General features: G+C 42.9%; 1 protein-coding gene across 1 annotated transcript; it reads left to right on the top strand.

The window, feature by feature from the left end:
* Positions 1-469: 469 nt before the first annotated feature.
* On the top strand, positions 470-20,597 carry LOC141753449 (tubulin-specific chaperone cofactor E-like protein). Its single transcript, XM_074612143.1, has 8 exons — positions 470-608; positions 13,730-13,872; positions 14,134-14,273; positions 14,860-15,041; positions 15,171-15,427; positions 15,512-15,638; positions 15,729-15,845; positions 20,193-20,597. The coding sequence occupies exons 2-8, from the start codon at positions 13,740-13,742 to the stop codon at positions 20,533-20,535; spliced, it is 1,299 nt and encodes a 432-aa protein (XP_074468244.1). The 5' UTR covers positions 470-608; positions 13,730-13,739; the 3' UTR covers positions 20,536-20,597.
* The last annotated feature ends 1,137 nt before the right edge of the window (positions 20,598-21,734 follow it).

Genomic DNA, 21,734 nt, shown 5'->3' with positions numbered 1-21,734 from the left:
TCTTCATGTACCTTGATGCTATAAGGCACCTCAACTCTAATGCATAGGCTCTTTGCAGGAGGAAATTGAGCTTCAGCCAACACGCACTTAGGAATGTTTTGCACTAGACACTTAAGGTGAAGTTGCAATAGCACAAGGCTCTTCACAGTATTTTAGCATTTTAGGATTTTACTGGTCTGAATGATTGTATAAATGTAGGTGGTTGTTTTCTATGTTTTTTATATGTGTGTGCTTTTGTCTTTTGTCTGTTTTTAATTAGCACTGCGCCGAAACAAATTCCAATCAACTGTGGGTTGACATGGCAATAAAAGTATTGATTGATGTCTTAACTGTTAGGTCAATTATTTGTATGTATTTTTTTTTTATTTTTTTTTTTTCAAATCACAAAAATGTTATATGTGGCTCGTTAATAAGTGAATTATGTTCTGTGTATAGTTTTTAAAAATAATAAAATAAAAAAAAGTACATGAAGTAAGGAAGACGGAAAAAAAACAAGCCGTTTAAACAACGTCACTTCCGCCAGCCGGAAGTGGGCGTGTCTTAAACTGTCAACCAACCGAAGAATAACAAAAACAAACACAACACCAAGCGAGGAGGTTCTGGAGACGGTGAGTGTTAATACTCTTTAAATATACTGTTATCACTTACAAAAACCTTCTGCTACTGTCAAAATGTCGACGTTTAATATGTTATTTTGTCCATTTGTGTTTTGTACGAGCAACATTGTGCAACCAGGCCTCAGCAACCACCAAAACTTGCCCTTCTTATCTGTACTTGAAGAATGTTTCACCAAACCCCGTTGAAAAACCTGCTAATTGTACATTGCATTGCTTGCTGTTAAGTGTATACAACAGGTACAGGAATAGTTTCGACATATATTGAATCGTTATGTGTCGCCCTTCAATTCGGCTTCAATATAACGCAATTTATTCTTTATGTATAATTGCTAATCTTGGATTTGGTTCAGCATTGTTGCCACTAAACTGCGCAGTAGTAGGCAGTAGGGAGTAGTTTGAAAAGTCGCACTACTTATCAGGGGGACAAACATGCTGCTTGTTATGTGTGCCGAATTGAAGAAAAGCTGAAGAAGAAACTTCTCATATAAAAATGTTCTGTGTAAAATACCCAGGTAATGTAACATTATAAGGTCAGCTCTTAAATTGATGGTTTCTTTAGCCTAGTCTGGCATATGTTCCTCAAACCTTTTTTTGGCCCTGCCAGGAACCATGGAACCAGGAAAGCATACTGCAGAAATTAATACAGATTTGTCATGCAGAACTTTTATTTACATTTTTAAATTTTTTTTAAAAATATTTAATTATGGTATGATTTTAAAAAAAAAAAAAAAAAAATGCAAAGAAAAATAAATAATTTAAAATTGAATAAAACTGAATAAATAAATATACGTATGAATGAATAAATAAATATATGAATAAGTAAATAAATAAAAGGGAAAATTAGATAGCAGAGTAGATACATACATACATACATGCATACTTTTATTATGGGGGGAAAAACATGCTGCTTGTGAGGTGTGCCGAATTGAAGAAAGGCTGAAGAAGAAACTTCTCATATGACACTTTTCTGTGTAAAATACCCAGGTAATGTAACATTATATGGACGGCTTTTAAATTGATGGTTTTCTTTATATAATGGAGAATATCAGCCTAGTCTGGCATATGTTCTTTTTTTTTGGCCCTGCCAGGTAACCCAGCTGTCACTCTATCTGTCTTTTGTCAGCATTATAATGCAAGATTCACTGCTTTTTAACAAGGAGCAAAGTCTGTCTTGTTTTTCTTCCATTCATATACCATAAGTAGACCAATAGACCACATACACACCAAAAACTGACAATAACCTGATATATTCCGGTGGGATTTCATTCATTCTCACTGTGCAATATCATTTTCCACTTGTGCAATTTTGTTAATAGTCTGTTTATTGTCAATACTGTATATACTGCTCCTATTTTTATACTTCCATTTATTTAAATGGTTCATAATTTGTCTTTTTATCAGCATTATAATGCAAGATTCAAGATGTTTATTGTCACGCCGGTTATACAGGTACAATCGTGTGAAATGCTTTTTGCTGGGAAGCTCCATTAAAAATAATAAGTTATATTACAATTATAAAAGGAAATACTTTGTATAAGGGCATATTAAGAACATATACATATCAGGAAGTATGAATGTACATATATAAGAAATACTTTGTGCAAGGCATATTAAGAACATATACATTAAGAACATATACAGTATAGATAGATAGATAGATAGATAGTAACTTTATTGATCCTGAGGGAAATTCAAGCTTCCAGCATCACAGTTCCATGGTGCAAAACATGTTGGTAAAAAAGTTAGTAGTGCAAAGTACAAAGTACAAAAAAACATACCAGATATGAAAATACAAGGAGATGAAGAAAACTGTTAAAAGTGAATATAGTGCAGGGTAACAGCTGTGATACACGACTATTAAAAAAGTGAATATAGTGCAGAAGAGACTGTTAAAAGTGAGTATAGTGCATTATTATATTATTAGACTTTGTATAAGGGCATATTAAGAACATATACATATCAGGAAGTATGAATATACATATATAAGAAATACTTTGTACAAGGCATATTAAGAACATATACAGTATATACAGTATAAGATATATTTTTGTGTGAGAAGGTGTCGAATGAATTATCTATTTAAAAGTCTGATGGCCTGGGGGAAAAAACTTCCTCAGTCTGCTGGTGAGAGTCCTGGTCGTCCTGTATCTTCTACCAGAGGGCAGGGGGGAGAACAGGCTGTTGTTGACGTGTGTGGTGTCCTTAATGACCCTCAGGGACTTCCTGAGCGTACAGTCTCTCTGCTGGGACTTCCTGACTACAGCGGTGTTGTGGGTGGCCCATGTCAAGTCCTTATGGATGTTGACACCCAGGTTTTTAAAGGTGTCCACCCTCTCCACCGCTGTGCCGTTGACGGTGACTGGGGGGCGAGTGCAACTTTTTATCAAGGAGCAAAGTCTGTCTTGTTTTTCTTCCATGCATATACCATAAAGCTGTTGAAGACGTTTAATATTTGCATCAATGTAAAATGAGTTTTTCTCTGGTTTCCAAACCCATTTTTTTCTTATTTCATCAAAGTTCCCATCAACATTTTCTCTCAGCGGCAGACGAGCTGTGATCTAGTTGAAAACAGGCTTTTCCTTTGGTCTCTGCTACATCAGAGGTATGAATCAAGGGATCTGTGAAACAAGAAACTATCTATGACAGAAACATCAGACAGAGTCCGGACGCAACGCTCAGCCATTTTTTTGCAAAAACGCACCTCCTCAGGCGGGCTGAGTTTTAAGATGATCTGAAACTGATAGTGCTGATCAGGGTTGAGTCCAGGGCATCTGGGTGCTCACAAGGTCGAGGTTATTTGCTCTGTTATGAATGATGTCATCTAACATCTTTGTGTACTAATTGATTAATGCATCATGCATTAAATCAGGAAATACTGCTCCTACTACTTATGATACTGTTGCTATTCTACTGCTTTTTATGCTATTTCTTTATTCTACTGTGCTACTATCTCTACTGCAGGACAGCAGTACGTTTTAGAAATGGTTGCCAGGTTGGCTGCCAGCCATCAGCTGTTAGTTGATGCCAAAGATGACAGGATGTTTTTTTAATTATTCATAGTTGGAATGATAGTAGGCCTATGTTTTTTATGCCCCATACCAATATTTTGTTTGTTTTTTCTGAGGTTTTTATATCTCTCGTAGCTTCCCAGTGGTGTTCCTTATGTATTCAGATCCGAACATTTACATTTTGTATATATGTTTTAATGTCAAAATGCTACTTTCCCTTCAAGCCCTTCTAAAAATGTTTTTACACGTGGCCTGACGTAGGGTTCTGCATGATGTTTCCACACATATATCCTTATTATCCATAGTCAGTGTATTACATACAGTAACTTAGATGACAGTCAGCACGCTCCCAGTTTGGAGAAGCAGACAGGAGTACGAAGCGAAGCAACGTACTGCTGTGGACGCCACGTTAGTTCAGATCTGAAAGTCACACAAACAAACTAACTGATCGATGCAGCGGTAGACCAGGAACTCCTGTGACCTGAGAGGTAAAATTATTGTTTTTGTGAATGGAGTCTGGTGGCTTTGAAGACAGCGATATAGCAGCTTCAGTTCCCCGTCAGAAAGGGGTGTCTGACGGCGAGGTAAAGCGGTAAGACTGTTTGAAATATAGCGTACACTTAAAGTGATATTGCATTTTTTTTAGGTGGCTGAAATACGTTTTCCTGCTGCTCCCGTCCACAGCTGCTTTACCTCGCCGTCAGACAACCCTTTCCAACGGAGGAACTGAAGCCATATTCATGCCACAGTGATATGAAATGCTGCAAATCCACATGTTGGAAAAGCTACATTTACGCCTTTTTAGCTTAAAACATTATCAATTGTCAAGTTACTGTTTAATGTGTGCGCCGTCCTAACTTGAAACAGACCGAAACATCCACTGCAAGACTCCAACTGGAATTCATTCAACGAAACAGCTTTTTCTTTTTCTCTCCTTTATTTTAGGTTGAGTTAGGTTCATTTCACTCTAGTGATTTCCCATTTGCCATTTGCGTTAGGTGAAAAACCGCATCATCCACCGGACACTCAAACAAACAAAGTCAACCACCGGCACAAACAGACGGACTAAACCACCAGCAACAGCGATCTCCGCCAGGAAAACAGTCTCTCAAAGTGATTCAGTATCCTTACCGGCTCCCCTTACACTCTGTAGATGTTCCTTTCGCACATAGTTCTACTGCAGATTGCAGCGCTGGTTTGAATGAAAGCCCTGCTTGGTTAGCGCTCCGCCATTTCTTCAGGACCCCCTCTCTGTGACACCGAGGAGTGCTGCCTTTACAAAACTCCGGGCGTAAACCGATCAACCACTTCCCTCTCTCTGCTTCACTCCCTGAGCTCCTTAATCCACAAACCACTCTCTATTTATCTCCTCTCTACCTCTCCATTTATATTGCTCTCCCAATCTCTATCCACTAATCGCTATTTATCAATATTTATAAATCCCAATTTTCTGAAACTTCAGTTTGACCCGACACCTCCCACTCGGTCTTCCCATGGAAACACTGGGAAGGTCGCCCGCTTTAAAGGCAAACTTGGTCTTCATACGGTGGTCTTGAAACCTTTAAGATGTGTTGACTTGACTCTCCATCTGTTCCTCAGCAGGTAATAAGACAACCAGCCGCCTAACGTCCCTGTGAAGGATGGTCGCTTGCAATTTCCTCTTCTGCTCATCAGAGGTTGGATGGTTTGTCTTTGCTTTCAAAACTTTTGTCACAGGAACATGGTAGCTTGGGAAGATCCTGACGTTGACGTCCCTTACGATCCCTTTGCTGTCTGGATTAGTGCCGACGACTCTGCCAAGCTTGAATTGACCCCTGAGCGCATTTTGGTCGCTTAGCCAGACAATGTCCCCAACAGTGACGTTTCTTTGCGCAGTGTGCCACTTGCTCCTTACAAACAAGTTGGGACCTGCGAGTTGACTCCAATGCCTCCAGAACTTCGTCACCTCTGACTGCATTGCTCGGAGTCTTTTATAAGGGTAGCTGGAAAAGTCGAATGTTTTGATATCCCCACTTTGAGACGCTCGACCAAGTAGGAGCGTATTTGGTGTGATATATTGAATACAGTCCTCTCGGCTCTGTACCCTGGCGTCAATTGGGCGGTCATTTGCCAGGCTGGCTGCTATGTGAAGAGTTGTCTCAAACTCACTGTAGCTGAGCACAGACTCCTTTCCAAGGCTCTGAAGTGCTCTCTTTACAATCTGTACAGCAGCTTCTGCAGCCCCATTCCTGTGTGGAGAATCAGCCGGATGGATTTTCCACATCCACTCTGTTCCATCTTCTGCTGCTGTGTCCTCCAGGGCTGATTTGTTCAGGCCATCCAAGAATCTGTACAGCTCCTCCAAGACTGGCTTCGCTCCAATGAAATTGGTGCCTGGATCCGACCAAATCTTTCTTGGATGCCCCCTGATTGCTGTGAACCTTTGATAGGCCATCAGGAACCCTTCAGTCGATAGGGTGTTTACCACTTCTGTGTGGATGGCTCTGCTAGCCATACAGCAAAAGACAACCCCCCAGACTTTTAGTGTCACTCTTTTCTTGACGTCATCTTTTACTTGGTAGGGGCCGAAAAGGTCTATGGTTGTGAATTCAAAAGGTGCAGCCGGTTCAGTTCTTTCTGGCGGTAAGTCACCCATCACTTGCTGACATTTCCTTGCCTTTGCCTTCCTGCAGAGCATGCAACCATCGACAACTTTTTGGGCAATCCTCCTGCCTCTTATGACCCATGCCCTCCTTCTCATCTTGAGTAAGGTTCCAGCCACTCCGTCATGACTCATATTGTGGGCCTCCCGAGCTAACAGCGTTGATACCCAGGCGTTATAGGGCAAGATGGGGACACCAACTTGATCTTCTTTGAAGAGTTGTACTCGGCCGCCGCAAACCAAAAGCCCAGACTCTTTGTCTTTGTATACTACCAGTCTGTCTGTGGTAGTGCTTGGGAAGGTTGCGCCATCTTGTGCTGCAAGAAAAATGTCTCTTAGGGCATCCTCTCTTTCTCTTAAGGAGATGACTCCTGATAAAGACACTGCCTCCCACTTTGGACTGTTCATGGCTTGACTTCTTTGTCCGATGAACTTTCTTGCTGCTCTCCAGATCCAAGCAATTGTTTTGACCAGTCGGGTTAGATCACTGAACCGCTTGATGTCCACAAGGCTTTGGATTGCTGCAGACTCCGCAGGTGGTCTCTTTTGCTTGGTTTGCACCTGGTTCTGATCTGGTTTTGATTCTTGTTCCTCTGCTTTGGTTCTTGTCAGCGCAGCAACGAAAGCCTTCTTTTGCAACCTGTTGATGCTTTCTCTGGCATTGGCTGCTAGTTCTTTAGCTGATTTGATTGGCCAATCATCCAGTGGCAAACTCAGAAACTTTGGCCCGTTTCGCCATTCTGAGTCTTCATCCAGGTCTTGAGGTCTACCTCCTCTGGTGATTATATCAGCAATGTTCTGTGGGCCAGGAATCCACCACCAGTCTTGAATCTTTGTGCTGTTCTGAATCTCTCCGATCCGATTTGCAAAGAATGTTTGATATCCATAGCTTTCCCGCTGTACAGCACCAAGGACTGTTTGGCTATCAATGAAATGGTACCACCTCCCAGCTTGGATTTGGCTGTGCAACTCAAAATACTTTTTCAGCCGTGAGGCAAACACTGCTCCGCACATCTCTGCTTTGACAGCATCACCTCTGCAGTCCAAGGGAGTTAATTTGGCCTTTGACTCCACCAGCCTGACGATTGAGCCCTGGTCTGAGTTCCATCTTAGGTACATCACTGCCCCATAGGCATGCTCACTTCCATCAGAGAATGTGATTGCCCAGGGTTCCTCGATGAAGCATGGGGGAGTGAGTGCTCTGGTGAACGTGACTTTGCCAAGTTGGATGTACTCTTCAAAGAGCTGAATTGCATCCTCCCTTAGGCCATCCGAGAGGGCTATGTCCCATGTGTCTTTGACCGGACAGCTTTTGCTCTTTGCCTCTTGAAATGCCCTGCGTACCAGTATAGCACCCTTCTGCTTAGCAGGAGTTACTAGCCCAACTGGGTCATACAGCCCTGACACTTGGCTGAGCAGTTCTCTTCGTGTCAGGGGGTTTGGCGTCTGGTCTCTTACTTGCCCATGCATAAGGTCTTGGCCAAGTCTCATCTTTCTCTTTCTCCTTGAGAAATTGATTGCAACCATGACATGGAGTTTGTCTTCCTCTACCATGTAGCCTAGGCCGAGCGCTTTACTTTCATCATCATGGATTTGATTTGGGAGGACCATGGACTTTGCTTTGGTCTTTTTCAGCTTGTCGTTGCTCTCCTTCCTCCCACTTTGCCCAGAAAAGACCCAAGGCTTGAGATCGAAACCTCCAGCTTTTAGGATCCGCTCCACATTTTCTGTGACGATCTTCAGCTGGTCAAGGTTGTTGTGAGATGTGAGAATGTCATCAACATAGCTGTCTTGCAGGAGTACTCGCCGCTCCTCCTCTAGGTGGGTGAAAGGAGGGAGGTTAGCAGTTTCGCGCATTGCTAGCTGTGCAATGCACCCTGCTGGTTTATCTCCAATGTTTACCCTTGTGATTGCATACTCTTCCAGGTTCTCATCCTCAGAATCTCGCCAGAGGAACCTATGCAAGTGCACTTCCCGGTCCTCCAGCCATACTGAATTGTACATCTTCTTTATGTCCCCCAGAGCAGCATATACTCCACCCCTGAACCTGAGAAGGACAGCACGAATCTGGTTGAGGACATCTGGACCTTTCAATAGCAGGTCATTCAAGCTCACGCCTCTGAACTTTTGGCTGCTGTTCCATACGAGTCTCACTGGGGTTGTGACCGAGTGCGGGTTAGGAGCGATAAGGTGACTCACGTACCATACTGGTCCATTCCAGTTGAGGATTGTATCCTTTGACAATTTCACTGCAGCTCTTCGTTCCACCATGTCATGCACTTGAGCGGCATATGCAACTTTCCACTCAGGTTCTTTGGCCAGCTGCTTCTCCGTTCTGAGAAATGTAGCCTCAACTGTCCTTTTATTGTTTGGCAGGGAGGCTGGATCTTCTATCCAAGGATATCTGGCGTGCCAATGTGGTTCCTTGCTGTGGCGGTCCTCTGTGACATAGGTGAGGCCTTCTTTTACTACTTCGAGCTCCCTCTCCTCAGCTAGAGTCATTTCTTTGCCTCCAGGCTGGCAGTTTCCACACCGACAACCGCCGCATTTTGGCTCACATGCTGCGCCAATACTATCCCACTTCCACCATTCTAGGAAGTTACGGTTGGTGGTTAGAGTGCTTGACTCCTGGAGCTTGGCGGCAACCTGTTGGTTTGGTGGATGCTGCTCCGCGACCCTGCCGGTGAACTCTTCGTATTTTACAGCTGCTGCTCTCATTGATCTTGCAAAATGTGTCTTGGACATGTGGGCTGAAACAGTGAGCTCCTCGAAAAGGTCAGGATGGGTCCCACCGACTGTCTTTCCCAGTGGTCCGTCCCACAGCACAAGGTCTCCAATTGCTCTGATTCTCTGAGGCGCTAGCTGACCTTCTCTGTGGCTTATGAGCAAATTTATTTCTCTGGGTCTCACAAGTACATCAAGCGGTATCTCTGGAAAGAACTTGTGCAGTTGCTCTGGTGTCACATTCTTGTGGACATTTGCAATGCTGTCTAGTCCATAACAAACCATTTGATGTGATTTGAGGGTGCCTTTGGGAGTCTTTACGCTGACCCTCAGAAGGTACCGCTTTGTCTCTACACGAACCTTCATCCCTCCAACTCCATGGACGACGAGAGTGATTTCTTCACTTCTGAGGTTCAGTCTGCCTGCAGCCTTATGGGTTATATAATTGGTGTCTGAAGCCAAGTCAATTAATGTCCCGATTTTCTGTCCAGCATTGGCTGTGACCTCGAGGAGCATCATAATCACTGGCAGCTCCTGTAATCCACTTTCCACAAGAAGGCTCGGTTGCTCTTTTCCAGTACTGAAGGCTCTTGATGCAGTGTTTGAAAACACATCCCGACATTGTTTTACTAATTCCAGTGGGAGTTTGCTGAAGAACTCTTCTTGCTCCTCCGTATATTTCTTCCTGCCTTTCTCTTCCTCTGAACCAAATCTGCTCTTTCTCTGCCATCCGTTGCTTTTCTTTGTCTCAGCATTTGGGCACAGATAGAAATGATGCTCAGGAGTCTGCTCATCTTTGCAGTCTTGACTTTTACACAGAAAGGAGGGTTTGCAGTATGAACCATTACCATGAACTTCAAGACACCTTCTGCATGCTCCCAACTTTCTCACTGCAGCTTTCTTCTCTGCAAGCTTTAGCCCTCGAAACTGTTTGCAAAAGTAGAGCTTTTTATTGTGCTTTCCATCACCACAGACCACACAACCTGTGTGGTCATCAGTTGACTTGGTAGTCTTGGTTCTGGCATATCTTGGCTCAGTCCTGGTTTCTCTTCTACTTGGCTCCTCATCCCTCAATTGCTCGAGCTGCTCATATATGCTCTCTTGCTCTTTGAGAAATGCCAAAAGACTGTCAAACCGATTCTCTGGTGCCACAGCATTCCTCCTGTCGGCGACATACACAAGCCATTCTTTCTTTAGATTTTCTGGAAGTTTAGTTTCAATTGACTTTGTCACCAGCGGATTTTTTATAGCACCTGTGTCTCCAAGGTCAGTCAAATCTTGAAGCGCCTTCTCCACAGCTTGAATCAACTCCACTATTTTCCGGGGCTGATGACTCCTGACTGCTGGCATTCTTTGTAACTCCTCCACTATTTCAATAGCAATAGCGATTTGATTGCCGTAGCGGTTTTCTAGGACACGAAAGATGTCGTTTGCAGTGTTGTAAGTGGTGAGGCGAAGGTCTCTTGTGATTTTGTCATCCAAACTGTCCAGTAATTGAATTTTTTTCACCTCCCTTGAACCAGTCGGCTCCCCCTGCCTCTGGAGTGCTTCCCAGTCCTTTTTCCACCTGTGGAAATCCCGTTTGTTTCCAGTAAACTTAGGAAGGGCCGTCGGTCTCAGTTTAATGGTTGGTACATGATAATTTGAGGTCACGGCTGTCTGTCTCCTGTCAGCATCCTCTTTTATCCTTGCCCTTATGAAGTCGGCCTTCCTGGAAACCAACTTCGGGAGGAGGAGTTCCAGCTCCCTTAAGTGACCCTGCAGGTCCTTTTGACTCCCTGGTGGGATCCATCTTTTCCAGCGACCATGCACCTCCTTTGCTTTCTTTACCAGTCCTTCCAGGTGGTTCAGCATGAAGTCATACGCCTCCTCGTTGCCATCGGGCCGTACAGCGGTGGCGTGATCACACTCTATCTGTGCTGCCTGGAGTGCGGTTGAGAATTCAATATTCCCGAAGTTGACCCAAAGAGCCTCCTGAATCAGACCTTTGACCTTTCTTAGTTTGAAGTCACACTCATTTGCAGTCCTTGTCAGGTCGACTTTTTTCTGTTCAGTTATCACAGCTTCCTCATCTGTGTCCAGCTCTGCCTCCATGTCTGCAATGAAACCAGCCTCCATGTCGTCATTTGCTTGCATGACTTCCTCGGCTTTTATTGTGAGTTTATTGAAACTGTCTCTGAGCTCATCTTCAGACATGTCCTCATAGGTCCTGGTAATGCTGTTGACCAGACGAGTAAATAATCTTTTTGCTGTAGTTCTCGCCTCTTTAAGTTGCTCCACTGATTTCTCAACAGTTTGCTCGGCCATTTTTCCTTCAATCCGTAGGTTTTTCCGTTTACAGATGAGAAGGTAAGTCCGACTTTTGAATGATGCTTCTGTGTTGTGCTATTTCCACTTGATTGTCCTCTTTTCCCAAGATTCCAGGTTATTTCTCCTGCTGTTCCAGCTCAAAGCTTCCTGAATTCCTTTCCTGGGTCTCCAGACTCTCCAGTTTCCCGGTTCTCCCGGTTTTTCACTGTCAAGTTACTGTTTAATGTGTGCGCCGTCCTAACTTGAAACAGACCGAAACATCCACTGCAAGACTCCAACTGGAATTCATTCAACGAAACAGCTTTTTCTTTTTCTCTCCTTTATTTTAGGTTGAGTTAGGTTCATTTCACTCTAGTGATTTCCCATTTGCCATTTGCGTTAGGTGAAAAACCGCATCATCCACCGGACACTCAAACAAACAAAGTCAACCACCGGCACAAACAGACGGACTAAACCACCAGCAACAGCGATCTCCGCCAGGAAAACAGTCTCTCAAAGTGATTCAGTATCCTTACCGGCTCCCCTTACACTCTGTAGATGTTCCTTTCGCACATAGTTCTACTGCAGATTGCAGCGCTGGTTTGAATGAAAGCCCTGCTTGGTTAGCGCTCCGCCATTTCTTCAGGACCCCCTCTCTGTGACACCGAGGAGTGCTGCCTTTACAAAACTCCGGGCGTAAACCGATCAACCACTTCCCTCTCTCTGCTTCACTCCCTGAGCTCCTTAATCCACAAACCACTCTCTATTTATCTCCTCTCTACCTCTCCATTTATATTGCTCTCCCAATCTCTATCCACTAATCGCTATTTATCAATATTTATAAATCCCAATTTTCTGAAACTTCAGTTTGACCCGACATCAATTGTGAATTAATTTTCTGATAGTCGACTAATCGGTTAGTCGGCGAGCTAATTGTTTCAGCGCTACACAAAATGACTTTGAGCAGTAATAGGTGGTTCAGCGTCACTGAGAAGAGCCTTGGTGGTAGCTGTGCACCTGCTCTTGTCAGTGCTGCTTTGCCTCTCACGTTTCTGCTTCTGTGACTTGTAGGTTACTCTGGGATGTCAATGGGTTATTTTTAGAGCTTTTTATCCAATATGTACTTCACACAGAAGAAGAATGTCTGCCAACAGGAGCAACAAGACCAAGTGGAATAGTTGGAAGTGGTTAACGAGAAGTGTAAATCCGGTTGACTGGGGCAGACATGTCAAATCCTGTGAAGTACATACATACAGAGACACTTAAACTGACAGTCTGCTCTGTTGTTTTTAACCTGAATCAATTATTAAATGAATCGCTAACTATTTTGATAATCGATTTGAGTAATTTTTTAAGAAAATAAATTCAAAATTCTCTGATTCCAGCTTCTTAAATGTGAACATTTTCTGGTTTCTTTACTCCTCTACGACAGTAAACTGAATATCTTTGAGTTGTGGATTAAAACAAGACATTTGAGGACGTCTTCTTGGGCTTTGGGGAACACTGATCGACATTTTTCACAATTTTCTGACATTTTAGAGGCCAAACAACTAATCGATTAATTGAGAAGATAATCGACAGTTGCAGACCTACTAGTTTTGTTTTGTCCACAACTCAAAGATATTCAGTTAACTCTCATAGAGGAGTAAAGAAACCAGAAAATATTCACATTTAACAAGCTGAAATCACAGAAATTTAAACTATTTTTTTCTTTAAAAATTACTCAAACCGATTAGTCGATTATCAAATTACTTGGCGGTTAATTTAATAGTTGACAACTAATCGATTAATCATTGCCGTTCTATTCACTAGTTCATATTTATCGCCTGGGTTGATAAACAAAATAAAAATGACTGTTTTCTTCCTCAGCAAACATCGCTCCGACATTTGTTTGACCGATACGAGCTAGTGAAATAGATGTAGCTGTGATTAAAACATCAAGACGGTCACGTTGTTTTTATCAGTAAATCCTCACTCTGCTAAAAGAGACACATTTAATCTACTGATGTCATCTTGTTAGAAGCAAACAGTATTAATCATTCTCAACTGGAAACACAAGGTCACTTCTTTATATTTATTGTCTGGGTTGACAAAGAAAATGAATATTGTTAACAACGTTGAACACAGCCACTTTAGTCGATTACGTACTGTAAATAATAGCTAGTGCACCAAATCCGTAGCTAGAAATAGACCCCAATAAATAGAGTATTTACTGTTTAAGTAATGTATATGTTAAAAACTAGAGTGTTACTGAGTAGTGGGTAAGAAGTCAAAAAGTAGGTTTTCGTCATTTCATGAAATGTGTGGATATCCAGTTTATAATATCACCTGGCGTATCCTTTAAACAGCGAAACAGAGCAACACTGAACGGACCGCGAGCTCAGTGTAACTGTTGTAATGACTAACTAAAAAGAAACTGACTGTGTTGTTTGCCCCCCTCTGTGTCTTAGGGCTGGGACCATGGAGTCATCCTCTGATGAAGAGGAGGTGCGCACCTTCGTCCAAGTCCTCAGTGAGAAATACAACCCAGATAATTTCCCCTACGGCAAAGGAGTCATGGTGATGCCCAGCCCGCCAGGATCTCCCATCAAAGGTGAGAGATGATGTATGATGCAGGATTTTATGTCAGTGTCATGATCACCAGATTGTGCTAAGTGAGCAGTGACATCACCTTCGTCTTTACATTTTCATGTCAAAATGCTCCTGAATGTCTCGGGCTTCGTCCACACGTACACTGGTATTTTTGTAAACGTAGCTTTTTCTATGCGTTTTGGCCTTTCGTCCACAACCAAACGGCGTTTTACATCACTGAAAACTGAGTTTTTGTAAAACTGAACTAAGTTTGTGTTTGCAGATTGCCTGTTCTTGCCCAGCATGCTGGTTCTGAGTGGAACTGGAATCCGTAAAGCTGGTGACCAGACAGACATCGCTGCTTTCTGTCCCCATGTGGTCGAGCTGGACCTGTCACACAATCAACTCAACGACTGGACAGAGGTGGGTCTCCTTCAGAGACTTGAGTTTTATTCATGGTAATATTTCTCTATAGGCATCAAAAGCCGCGCATCTCGTGTGTTTGTTTGTGCTGGCCACAAACGGCCTGGTTGTAATTGAAGACACCGTTATCTATATCGGACATGTTTGGGGCAGTGTCGTGCTTTAACATTATTAATGTTAGTAGTTACACCTGCAGGTCTATGTCAGCTTAATGTTAAGGTGAGACAGCCCAGATGAATAGGGTAAATATTTTAACTAATAGATATCAGCGGTTCCCAGTTGATTACTTAAATTAAGAAAATTATTTTCTGTATTACAAATTTTCTGAAATGTTATGTTTAAATATGCAAATGAGGCTTTATCTAATGCTAACTTATGGTGAATTTAGGAGAAATCTACAGATGCAAAGAGACAAAGTAGTAAAATAAACACCTAAAAGTGTATTTTGGATGTTTCCTTTATACTAGTCTGAAAGAAGACATGGTATGGAAGCAAATTAGCCCAAAATGATTACCAAAATCTAAGTTATATGTATCTCTAAAGTCTTTTTTAAATTTTATTTCTGTTAATGCTCGTGGGTTGCCAGATCTCCGCCATTGTTTCCAACATCCCCCACCTGGACCTCCTCAACCTGAGCAGGAACCCTCTGAGGGGCGTAGAGCTGGAGCCCAGCATGGCCGAGGTGTTCTCCGGGGTCCGAAAACTGGTCCTCATCAACACGCACATCAGCTGGGACACGGTGCACACACTCACAGGACACACACCAGAGTAAGTGATGAAACGTGTGAATGTTGCCTGTCGTTGAACTGTTAATGGAATGACTGTATACTGGTTTTAAACTGCAGGTGCAGATCTTGCCTGATAAATGTTTTTTATCTCTCAAACTTAAACCTCCAGGCTGGAGGAGCTCTTCCTGTGCCTGAACGGCTACAACACTGTGTCCGAGTCCCAGACGTCCTGTCCGTCGCTACGCCTGCTGCAGATCACAGACAACCAGCTGCAGGAATGGGCCGAAGTGAGGAAGTTTGGGCAGATGTACCCGAGTCTGAGAACACTGATTCTGGCCAACAACAGCGTGGACGCTGTGGGCGACACTCAGGAAACACTGCGGCGGCTCTTCCCCAACCTGCGCAGCATCAACCTCAACAACTCCGGTCCGAGAGATGATGATGAAGGCTCATCTGTTCATGTTGAATATGCGGTGCATGGTGGGAGCTAAACATTTTCTCCTTATTCAGGGCTTAGTAGATGGGAGGACATTGAGAGGCTGAGTTGCTTTCCTAAGCTGGAGGAAGTCAAAGCAAAGGGGATTCCTCTATTGCAGCCGTACACCCCCTTTGAGAGACACAGCCTCCTCTTAGCACAGTGAGTGTGAGCACATCAAATCCTTATTGCCATACACATGCATTGTTTCTGATTTACTAATCTAATCTTCACGCTTACTTCATACTGCAGGCTGCCATCTGTCGTGTTGTTGAACGGGAGTGCGGTGTCGAATGGAGAGAGGGAGGATGCTGAGAGGCTTTTCATCCGGTACTACCAGGACAACCCAGAACATGAACTTCCTCAGAGGTACTCAGACACACAGTCACCTTGTATTACACGCTCACAAGTTTATCCCTGTACTCCTAATGTTAAAGGACACTGATGGGTTTTTCATGAGTGTCCGTCTGACACGGTGACATAGTTAATAATAATAAACTACAGTGGAAACCGCTTATAGTGGTCACGTCTGTTTGAGTCAAATTGATCACTCTAAGCAGATGATTATTATAACCGAATTTTTGTTGTTGTGCATCATTTCTCATGCAGATTACCGTCTAATTAACAACTGTATATTTATGACATGAATACAAGGTAATGAAACGGACCGGATTATTCAACTAACGTTAGTCTAACATAGTTTTTAAATGTTTTTCCATATGTTGTCATGTATGAAAAGACCCCAAATGAACACTATAAGCGGACTACTTTATTGCTATGAGCAAATTATTTAAACAGCGTTTGTACAGGAAGATATAAACTGTTGATCACTTTAACCGTAATCACTCTAAGAGGTTTCCACTGTACTTGTATTGCACCTTTCAGACATACAATCCAGTTCAAAGTGATTTACATCAGACCAACTTAAAAAAAAAAATTTAAAGGTGGCAAACAAAACATTAAAATATAATAAAACGTGGTAGAAGAATAGGAATACACTTTTAAATATTAAATAAAATCAAAATAAACGTGTAGTAAGATTCAATAAAAGGATAAGGACTACTTAAAAGCAAGATAAAAAAAAGAAAACAAAGATGTAATTTGACCTTTATACATTCGTCGACCCTGAGAGGTCGAGCTTTATGTATATTTGTATCTAACCAGGTATTTTAACGCTATGAAACATGTGGGATTGAGTTGTTTTCTTAGCTCGTATCAATCCACACTTGCTTCCACTTCGATGACTCGGAACACGGTGAACACCTGTAACAATAGCAACAACCCTTTGCCCTTTGTCCTCAGTACATTTACAATATGTGATATAATATTTGGGAAGCCGTCCTCGGGGGACTGACAGCGGTCAAATAATCTCCCGTGCTCTTCAGCGACTGCATTCCACTTAACCTCAGCAGAATGTTGGAGAGGGATTTGTGAAGGAAGGTGTAGTCTCTGACTGGGGGGAAACTAACCTTTGGGAGACAATGCCACCAGTCTCTCGCTGCTCAATGAGGCCTTTGTGCTGCGAATTCTCTGATTGGAAAAGTGATATACAAGGTAGCAGGTTGATTTTTCTTCTCTTTTTTTTTTATGTATACACCTACTCTGTCAACCTCAAACCTTAAGTTGAGGGATTGATTTGTTTTCTGATGTCACTGGAGCTGGAATAGATCTCCTGGCTATGAATCGTTTAATGGATTATGGCGAAGAAAAAGCGCTTTTTTTTTTGCATGTGAAGCTCCGAGATGTATTTGGTAATTATGCTGTGCATATTTTAAACCATGTCACACGTACTATTCATGTCCATCATATTTATGCCGACCTTAACACCAAATGACTTTTGAAGCGATGTCACTGTCGTAGACATATTTCCAATGTTGGAATAAAATCACGAGAGTTTCGCTCGAGTCACGGCGCGCTCCTGTGATCTCCATCGTTTAGTATAAGGTGTAGGGATGTTAATAGTTAACCGTTAACCGACATTAAGCATTTTCACCGATTAACACTATCGGTTAATACGGTTTGGAACCTGTTTGGAAACATCTTCTACGTATAGCCCAATATCACAAATTTGCCTCAGGCGTCTTTACAATCTGTACAGGATACGACACCCTCCGTCCTTTACAGTACGACCCTCTCATCGGATGAGGAAAAGCTTCTGAACTATTCGTGGTCTTGGCTCGGAGCCAGGCTCTCGGTGTAGATCCCCGAGGTTAGGGATCACCATGACTGCATGTGGGTGCTCACGGGGGTGTCGGACACACTCGGTAAGCAGTGAACACACCGCTATCCCCTTTCCTTCTCGGATGGGGCGGTGGCCTCGCCACCCCCGAGAGATCAGAGCGCTGCAGGGCGGGTCACAGCCTCTCGGGTGTACACATCTGACACAGCCTGGCTTTGAGTAACTATAAACGCAGCTCACAAACCATAAATCAGACCGATACAGACTGATATACCTCCGTAATCTCTAAAGAGAATTATGGATAATCTGGGAAACAGTAAGGAAATAAATGTGATGAAAGAGTGAAAGAGAGGACCGAGTTGAAAAAGAAATCTGAGTCCGAGTATCCAGTAGAATAAGTAGAGAGCGATTGAAAGGAGACTGGACCTGGAACAGTGGATATTGAGGGCCAGTATGGGAGGTAAAAGGGGAGATCAACATTTTAATTTGTTAAACAGGCCATCTTTCAACTAGAGGACTGGAGAAATGAGAGAATGAGGTAACGCCAAAAGAGATCTGGGCTAGATAGCGTCTGTATCGGCTCCAAAACCTGTTATTCGGCTACTTTACTGTCCATTATGGAAGAATGCTGGAAAAGACAACTGGAATGCTGACTCGTTATCACCATTATACCGTGCTTACCACCTTTAAATGAAGCCTTTTAGCTAAATGGCTCCTCTCAGAATGGCACTTTGTGCACTGTGGCCTTAGAGGAGAATTCCCAGGGTGGACCACAAGTCTTGGCCAGAAACCCCGGGCCAGGGGACTGGCTTTGTCGGGGACTTTTGGGGAGGGATGGGAAATTGCTTTGATTGGCCCAGCTGTTACAGTAGCTTTGAAAGCACAGGTCTTTTCTCCTGGATTTTATTTAATCGTTCCTGGGTCCTTATCTCGAAAACGCGTTCCCCTGAGGCGGCTGAGAGCTTTCTCACGGCAAGCAAGAGGCAGAGAACTCAGTGTTTCTCTGCCTCTTACACAACATACGTTTCCATTTACCTGTTTTTTTATGCTCGTTTTTAATTCGCTCATAAAACAACCTGAGTGGAAATTCAAGGACAAATCTGAAATATAGCACACAGAACATTTTTGGCTGAGGTGGTGAAGTTGGCACGATGAAATAATGGCTGATGGAAAGAGATTTTTTTTTAATAGACCTTGACGTTGCCTCTGCTTCTTCTGCGGTAGACAAAATACGTCGTTCTACCGCTCACCGTTACAGGCGGCCTCCACTCCACCACAAATAATAAGAGGGCACATAACCGCACGACCCTGGGTTGAGTCCATCCTCCTCTGCATTACCATAGCGGCTGATAAAAACACCACATGTGGAATGAAATACACGTACCAACACCTCTAAGGCAGATCAGACAGAGGGTGTTTTAGCAGCCTGGGTCGGTCTTTTGTAATTGTTTTCAACGAGTGTGAAGCGTTTTGCGTTGCTGAGTGTGTTTATGCTAAATGCAGTACCTGTGAGGGTTTCTGGACAATATCTGTCATTATTTTGTGTTGTTAATTGATTTCCAGTAATAAATATATACATACATTTGCATAAAGCAGCATATTTCGCCACTCCCATGTTGATAAGAGTATTAAATAATTGACAAATCTCCCTTTAAGGCACATTTTGAACAGATAAAAAATGTGATTAATGTGTGATGGACAATCATGAGATTAATTGCAATTAAATATTTTAATCGATTGACAGCCCTAAAAAAATAATAATAATAATACAGAGTAGAAAAGCGCCTGACATCACTAGCGTTTTTTGTCATTGTGGTGACTTTTGCTGGATACCCAGAGCTTACTTGCCAACCCTCCCGATTTTCATAGCACCGGTTTTCTCCTGGTGTCACAATTCTCCTGTATTTATCCCAATTTATGACAAATGTTCACACCTTTTTTTTTTCTTTTCGTTATCTCAACCCGTTTCTGGCTCTGTACAGCGTGTATAAGCTCTACTGTTTCCGCCCCGACGGCAATACAGCTACACCTAATGTTGTTTACTGGCAGAAGAGGGCTGCTGCTGCACATCACAACTTTGCTCGATGCAGCGAATAGTCGTCGTGGCGCAAGACGTTGGAAATGACGGGTTTCAGAGCGCAGTGGTGCCTTTGTCGTGTTGAAAGCACCTTCAGTGAGTGAGAGGCGGAGAGAGAAATGCTCAAGCAGGAGCAAAAAATGAATGAATGAGCGAAAAGTGTATGCCAGAGATTCACACAAGTTCACGCCAGAGGGGCGAATTATTCAGTTTTCTTTCCTGAAAATGAAAAGTAAAATTGAAAGTATTGAAGATTAAAAATGTTGTTGCAGTGTAATTATTATTTTGTTATTTTCATTGTTTTAAAGTCACCAGAATGCAGGAAACAAAGTCTCTGAAACCCCCACAATCTCCGTTAAGACCACCGGTCTTTAACATCGTCATCTCACTTCCTTGATATTCAGACTTTACAACAATAAAAAAGCAGAACCCTTCAGTGACCTGACATGCTTCCTCCCAGGTACCACATCCTCGTATCCAAGTACGGTGAGTTGGCCCCGCTGGCGGAGGTGGACCTAACCCCCCGCGACACCATGGTGAATGTTCGTATCGGTGACAGGGTGGAGGCCGTCGGCCTCTGTCTGGAGCAGACGGTGGGCGACCTGAGGAAACACCTTCGAGCTCTGCTGCATCTGCCCACCAGGGCGATCCGGCTCTTCTACATCAACCGGGATATGTGTTCGGTCTTCGGACCCGAGGAGTTGAGGTGCGGCAACCGGGCGCTCCATTCCTACAGCATCCGAGACGGGGATGAGATTCTAGTTGTGCCAAAAGTGAAAAGCCGCTGCAGCTCCTCAGATTGAGTCCGGAGGCTCTCTGGGACTTCAGGAATGTTGGATGAACACGTACTCTGACTTGAGCCTTTTTTTTTTTTAGATTAAAATAAAAAGGCGATATCTTTCAGCCTTGAATATAAAGATGTTTGCTGTCCACCATATTGAACAAATCTATACAATAATATATTTGCACATACACATTCACAAAGCTTGTATCTTGAGTCGCACATTTCTGTTGCTTGAGGTAAAGGCCTTTACACCTCGGGGGCGTTGTTCTTTTTTTTTTATGTGATAAATTCCCACGTCAGCTAGGGCTGCCCGCTCGTAGTCGGTCGCTTTGGTCTTAGTCAATGATCTCTTTAGTCGATTAGTCGCCGATTTCTTTAGTCGATTAGTCAGGTTTAATGTTTTTTTCATGCCGAATGTCTTATATCCAAGAAATATATGAGCACATCTGAGGTAAATGAAAGATTAACGGCATGGTCACAGCCCGAGACATGTAATATTTGTAGTATTTCGTCACTCCCCCGGTGTGTACAGGCCTTAAAACTGCAATTTACATCTCATTTATGAAAAATATTATGCAAATCCAGACATGGTGCAAATAGTCCTCTGAAAGAAAACCCAGCTGCCGTAATTAACAATTAAATGCAGAAATTGCACAGTGATTTAAAAAGTGAAACCATTTTACAATTGTAGTGTTTTGTCAGATTAGATTTGCGATTTTTAGGATGAAAAAATTCCCCTTTGCTTGCACCATGCATGGGATTTATTAGTATTTATTTGAGTGTAACAAAATATTGAAATTGGGTGACAAAAAAGTTCAGATGGAAATTGGCTTTTAGAAATACCAGCTGCTGTGTGCGTACATACGTTCTGTAGTTTCACTGCTCATTGTGGCTCGCTTTTCTGCACCAGCCACAAGTTGACATCGATGCATCGGGAAGGAAGGGTTAGGGGTTAGAGATGTAGTTGATTGCACCAGTGGTCAAAGATCAGTTTGGCTGTGATAGGTTTCCAATGGATATTGTCTGGTTCTGTTGTGAAGTCATCGTGTGGGATTTCAGTGAGAAATGGAAAGTGGGTGGCCATGATGTTATTGATCAGTGTGAGGTTGCTTTTTTGTTTGAGGGTGAGGTTTGTTGAGAAATTCATGATGGGGAAGAATATGTCTGAATTCGGAAAGGTGACTGTTTCCTGTTTAAACGGGGCTTTTAATTGTTTGC

The sequence above is a fragment of the Sebastes fasciatus genome, chromosome 16, assembly GCF_043250625.1.
Source record: "Sebastes fasciatus isolate fSebFas1 chromosome 16, fSebFas1.pri, whole genome shotgun sequence".
Classification (NCBI taxonomy): Eukaryota; Metazoa; Chordata; class Actinopteri; order Perciformes; family Sebastidae; genus Sebastes; species Sebastes fasciatus.
Note: the sequence above shows the minus strand (reverse complement) of the source record. Positions and strands in the feature narration are given on the sequence as shown.